The following is a 5,836-nucleotide window of genomic DNA, read 5'->3' on the forward strand; positions in this document are numbered from 1 at the left end:
GTGATGGGACAATGTGTGTAGTAGTGAGTAATTGAACTGAGTATTGTCGAGCACGAGCACGTAAGAATTATAGCGTTTGTTACAGAGCGACTGTAAAAGTTGAGTGTATCGTAAAGTTGTATTCGGAAAGAATAAACCAGTTTTATTTAAGAAAGGACTTGTGTCGCTAAAGTTTCGTCGGAACGAATTTACCGAAAATCAATTAACGAACGGAGATGTAACAATATATTCAAATATTTTACTTTGATAATACTTATAGGACATGAATTAGAAGGCTGTAAGGAGTCAGTATAAAGGTCAAATGAATAATTTACATAAAAAAAAGGCATTTTGTATGAATTATCAAATTACTTTATATTACAAGGCCTAACTCATTCCAATCATATATACGTACATATTCGTATTTATTTTAGACTTGTTCCATATCATAGTAAACATATTAAAGATTAGGTCTCAAGACTAAGCCATCAATTCTCCCCACTCCTCCAAAAAAGAAAACTAAGTTGAATTTCATTCATAGGATGTTAATTTCTCATTAACACAGGAATATCAGTAGCCATGGTATTTAATCTAAATGTATGACCCTGATGTCAAACGTTTTGTGATTTGTTGATTACCATTTTACGAATGACAAAACAATTAAGGCCTTATCCTGCTGAATTAAAATGAAAACGTCATATTATGTGGATAACTTTTAGAAGATCAACAAAAAACTAATTCATTATTGTAATTAACAATTGGCTTTTCTATTATTAAATAACAAATGTCAAAAACAACAACTATTATTTCTGAATATATTCACCAATCACAGGCATAAATTCACAAAAACAAAAGGTGTAATCTGGTGCCCAAAATCCTCACACGGCCTCAGTCCGGGCGTCAGTACTTGTAAGACACTGTAAAAGTAATACAGTAATTTTAGTTTTCCATCATGTTTCTTCTAGATTCTATGTGTTTCAACATATATAATGATATGACCGCAGCCACGACAGATTTTTCTATTTTTGTCAAAAGCCATTAAACTCTTACGATAACAATATACCGTGAACGAATGATACTGTAGAAAAGATAGGTTTTCAGCAATCCATAAAGATGGTTACATTTCCCAGAGTATGTGTATTCAACTAACTCCACATTTAACCGAAGTCTCGTAATTATAATGTATAGGTAACATGTACAATCAAGAGTTTCTGATTAAATAATATACCTTCTTTTCTGGAGCCACGAAATCGCTTCCACTACAGCACCTGATAAACAAAATTAAAGTAGCGAAGCTCCAACAGGTGGCAGCTAGTATCGCTGATATCTGAAAAAAAAAAGACAAATCTTAATATTTTGTTTTTTTATTTACACTGATGTCATAGTTACTTTTGTCCAAGTACTCTGAAATGTAATCCATTATAATATTTCTTTAGAATGTTCAAAGATGATCAGCAATTGACTAAAAACGTGTAATTTACATCTAAAATTACTTTCGTAAACATCTTTTACTTCTGACACATTATAGGAAATTTACAAACCTACACACGGTTTTCCTTATATGACGTGTCAAGGTCGTCGCGAGAACAAGATTGAGCATTTTGACGAGTAAACAAATCAGATTCTCTTCCTGCTTTCTACCCCTAACTATAGACATTATACAAGTCATTAGGCGGTTAAATATAGAGATCTACAAAGAAAAATAACTTATCAAGCCTCACCCATTTCAAAGGTAAGGTATGGGCGATAATAGAAGCTTTTTGGGCCTATATTATAATTAACAACCAGCTCTATACTTTACATATGGCTGTATATGAACAAATCTATTCCATATAACTTCGAGCTACCCCTTCTCATTATATTTTGATGTTTATGTTTCAGAATATATTTAAAATACCTAGGACTTAAAATAGGATAAAATACAAACATAGGAACAGGTTACTGCTTATATAGATGAGGGTAAGAGTGTATCAGGATTTTCAGAAAGCATTTGACAAGGTACCACATAAAAGGCTTATTAAACAATTGTCTCTATAGGTGTGGGAGACAAGTTAGCTAACTGGATAGAAGAGTGGCTGGATGGAAAAAAGCAGATGGGTCTTATAAATGGGGTTCGGTCAAACTGGATTAATGTCACAAGTGGGGTAGCTCACGGCTCAGTCCTAGGAACTTTGCTCTTACATCAACGACGTAGATGAAGGAATGGTCAGTAAATTACTTAAATTTGCTGACGATATTAAGATCTTAGGTGTTGTTAGCTGTGAAGAGGATGTTGCTGCTTTACAAAAGCATTTAAATCATTTAGTGAGTGGCAAATGGTTTTTAATTATAATAAATGCTGGGTGTTATCATAATTTAAAATAACCTTAACACTGGCAAATACTTTCTGAAAATCCAGATACGCCAAATCTACACCATTACACTCATCTACATAAGCAGTAACCTTTTCAATAAACGTCAAAAAATTTGTAAGGCAAGATTTTCTCTAAGTAGAACTATGTTGACTATCCATTAAAATCCTTAACTTTGTTAAATGACTTGGCAAAGCATCTTATATCAGACCTCCCAGAACTTTTCCCACGACTGATACAAGACTAATAGGCCTATAATTACTGGGTGATAATATAGTGGAGCTGGTAATTATTGACTTCAATGCTCTGTTATCATAATAATTCGATAAAGTTAACTTACACTTACAAAATGTTCCTAATAATTTAACATAAAGTGATTTAAAGGTATACAGATGGGTATTTAAGTATTTTTACCATACCTTGTCAGAAGCCACCTGCTGGTTTGTTTACTTGTCATAATAAAGGCAGTCAATACAGCCGCCGAACCTTATTTCCTGTACTGAGAGGTTCGTCCATGTGACTTTACTACACCAACTTTTTATTTTTATTTTTTTTAATTTTGTGGTGAACTTTTGTTACTTACCTCTGATACAATGTAAAAGTTGTAGAAATCAGCTAGTTGTGGGTAGTTTTTCCACGTGACTTGTTGAGCGTTGTAACAACTGTAGAGGAGATATATAAAAATAATCAGTTACTTACATGGTATAACTAAAATAACAGATTTTGAAGTTATTCGGGATTGACTTCAACTGTCTATGTGTTTAGGTACATACTGTCGCGTATCTGCTTGTTTGTTAATTTTCGGTATAAATTCTTTCCGAGGAACTTCAGCGATACAAGTCCTTTCTTAATTAAACCAGTTCATGTGTTCCTCGATACAACTTTGTAATACACAGAATTTCCAATCAGTACATTAAACTTAACTACTTTTATAACACACGCTATAAATCACAGTGATTCACACACTTTACTTATGGTGCCTACTGTTCGCTTGGCTCAATTATCTATATCTTCAATCCGCTAGTTTTTCTCGCCAGGCTTATATACTAAAAAAGAAGGCGTCTAGTAAACACTCGGACATTCGCGGGATTCCTCGATAATTGGAGAAACTCCAGCGCGCATGCTCCCAGGGTCACGCGACTTCCGCTGTCGTAACAATACTAACATGCAGAAGCATCATCGTGCTCCAACAATAAATTATCTTGACTATAATAATACCACCACCTAGAATAAAGTATCAACTTCTTTTACGGAAGAAATACGTATTCTATTTTCTAATATGTATTTCTCTAACTTTGAGAAAATTATATTTTCATTGTATTTAATTACTTGTAATTATATAGAATTCAGAACCAGAAAGTAGAAAACCGTGCACCTTTATGTATTATCAGTATGGAAGATTAAGGTTGGTGAGCCACAAAGAACAAGGTTAAAGCAAACACATGCAGTCTCGTAATAACAATAAAAACAACACGGAATAATAAATATAATACATTCCAACAAACAGTTCGAGTCCCTGATGAAATTTTATATAAGCCCTCAGAGAGGTAAAAACTCAAATTGCACATATCGCCCTCTACACTGAGTGGGTAATTTATTATTAATACAAATAAGTGTAATTTCACTAATGAAAGTGAACGCTTACTCCTTCACAAAATGGTAAAGTAGTTTTTTTAATATTAGATAAATCAATGACTGACTATTAACTATGACTTGTAAAGTGTTTATACTCTATATGTTTATAAGTTAATTAACACTTGCTAGTTTTAAATTAACAAAAATACGTATAACTAGTTATAAAGAACACATTTTTTTGGTATATTCAGGCAAACTTAACACGTGTTCGATCTATCGGATGTGTCCGCTATAAATACTCTGAGAACAACAAGGTAACTGGAAATAAGATCAATTTAGTTTTCTCGACCACGTGTTATGTGAAACCTGCAAGTAGTCAAAGCAAATAATAAATTTTGAATAAATATCATAATACAAAAAGAAACACGTGGTACACTTATAAAATAAATATCACACTCTCACCAAAGACAAGTAACGTCCACGTTCACTTCTTACTATCACCTGTGACGATTCGTATTCATACAGAAATTATATAACTCCAGCTTGTTGTCGACTTAAGAAGGGTTAGTTAAGATATACTTATAATCTGTTCAACTGAAACGTAAAGTTGTACCCCAAACCCCAATAGTCCATTTGTCAGCACATCTAATTTCATGTGAATTCTGTCGGCATAATTTTTATCAGTTTTTTTTTGGGGGGAGGGATACATTTCTTGTTGCGACGGATTTTGGTAAACAACGAAAGTGCTTAGAATTCGGCAAAAGGTGAGAAAATTCTTAATTGGATCATTTGAATATAATGTGTTAATAGAGCCAAAAGAAAAACATAACAAATTCGGACCGCTATCCATGCCCCAGCAACGCCCATTTTCTCGGAAAGTTTCAGTAATGAACCCCCCCCCCCAAAAAAAAAATAATAATAAGGATTTCGCTTCACCCCTGACAAGATGCTTCACAACATTGTGAAAAAAAAACTGCCAACGGCAACTAAAACCACTTTCACATGTGGGACTAGTAAAAAGTATAGAACAGCTTCCTGGCAAATAACCAACTTCTTACCGCTTGATGACTACGCCCTATAAGAGAGTCATATAATCTTAATATCAATCATCTTACGTCTTTATACAATCCGTTTTAACGTTTATTAAAATATAAGACGTCAATCACGAAAGTTTTATAAAACACTGATATATACTGCAACTAGCAAAAGAAGTCAAACATTATAATTATAATAATCTATGTCTCACAAAACAAACTACGTCTTATAAAATAAGTGTAACGATCTATATCGTAAAAAATAATATCAGTGAATCTCCATATTACAGTGCAACAAAATAAGAAGAGAACAAACTATATCCCACAAAGCAATAATAAAACAATATTTACCTCACAATACAACAATATCAGAACAGAATAATATACTTTCCACAAAACAATCTTTACCACACAATACAACAACATCAGAACAATATAAACAGTATCAGAATAATAAAACAACTCAACACACCAGGCTAAAATTGCTGCCTTCACAGCGACTGCTATTCATTAATATTCATTGGTATTGTTTAAAAAAGAAAAAGAGGGGAAACAAGTAATATAAACAATTTTAAAAAATAAGGATGATGTAGAGATGGAAATACCAAAAAGTACAGAAAAAAGGTAGGGATGAAAACACAAAACCTTTCAAAAATCCCCACATAAGTAGCCACCGAGTCAATGTTACAAGCTTATGGAAATTAGCCATTGTAAGACTTTATAGTAGTATTTAGTTTAAATGCTTTTATTAAAACCTGAATTCGTATAAGTTAAATGAGTTCAACATATAGTTGTAGATAAAGTTTTCTTGGTAAATATTTGGCTACTTATGTAGGAATTTTTACTATGGTTTTGTTGTATTCTATCCCCACCTTCGTTTCTGTAGTTTTTGGCTAT

General features: G+C 32.8%; 1 protein-coding gene across 1 annotated transcript in view; it reads right to left on the reverse strand.

Moving 5' to 3' along the window:
• Positions 1-467: 467 nt before the first annotated feature.
• Positions 468-5,836, reverse strand: part of LOC106469373 — a 31,667-nt gene continuing 26,298 nt past the window's right edge. Inside the window, exons 3-5 of the mRNA XM_013929864.2 lie at positions 2,914-2,992; positions 1,208-1,306; positions 468-896 (exon numbers count right to left, since the gene is read on the reverse strand). Coding sequence (XP_013785318.1) covers positions 858-896; positions 1,208-1,306; positions 2,914-2,992 — 217 coding nt within the window. The 3' untranslated portion in view covers positions 468-857. The remainder of the gene's footprint in view (positions 897-1,207; positions 1,307-2,913; positions 2,993-5,836) is intronic.

This window comes from Limulus polyphemus, unplaced genomic scaffold (genome assembly GCF_000517525.1).
Source record: "Limulus polyphemus unplaced genomic scaffold, Limulus_polyphemus-2.1.2 Scaffold3451, whole genome shotgun sequence".
In the NCBI taxonomy this organism is placed as follows: Eukaryota; Metazoa; Arthropoda; class Merostomata; order Xiphosura; family Limulidae; genus Limulus; species Limulus polyphemus.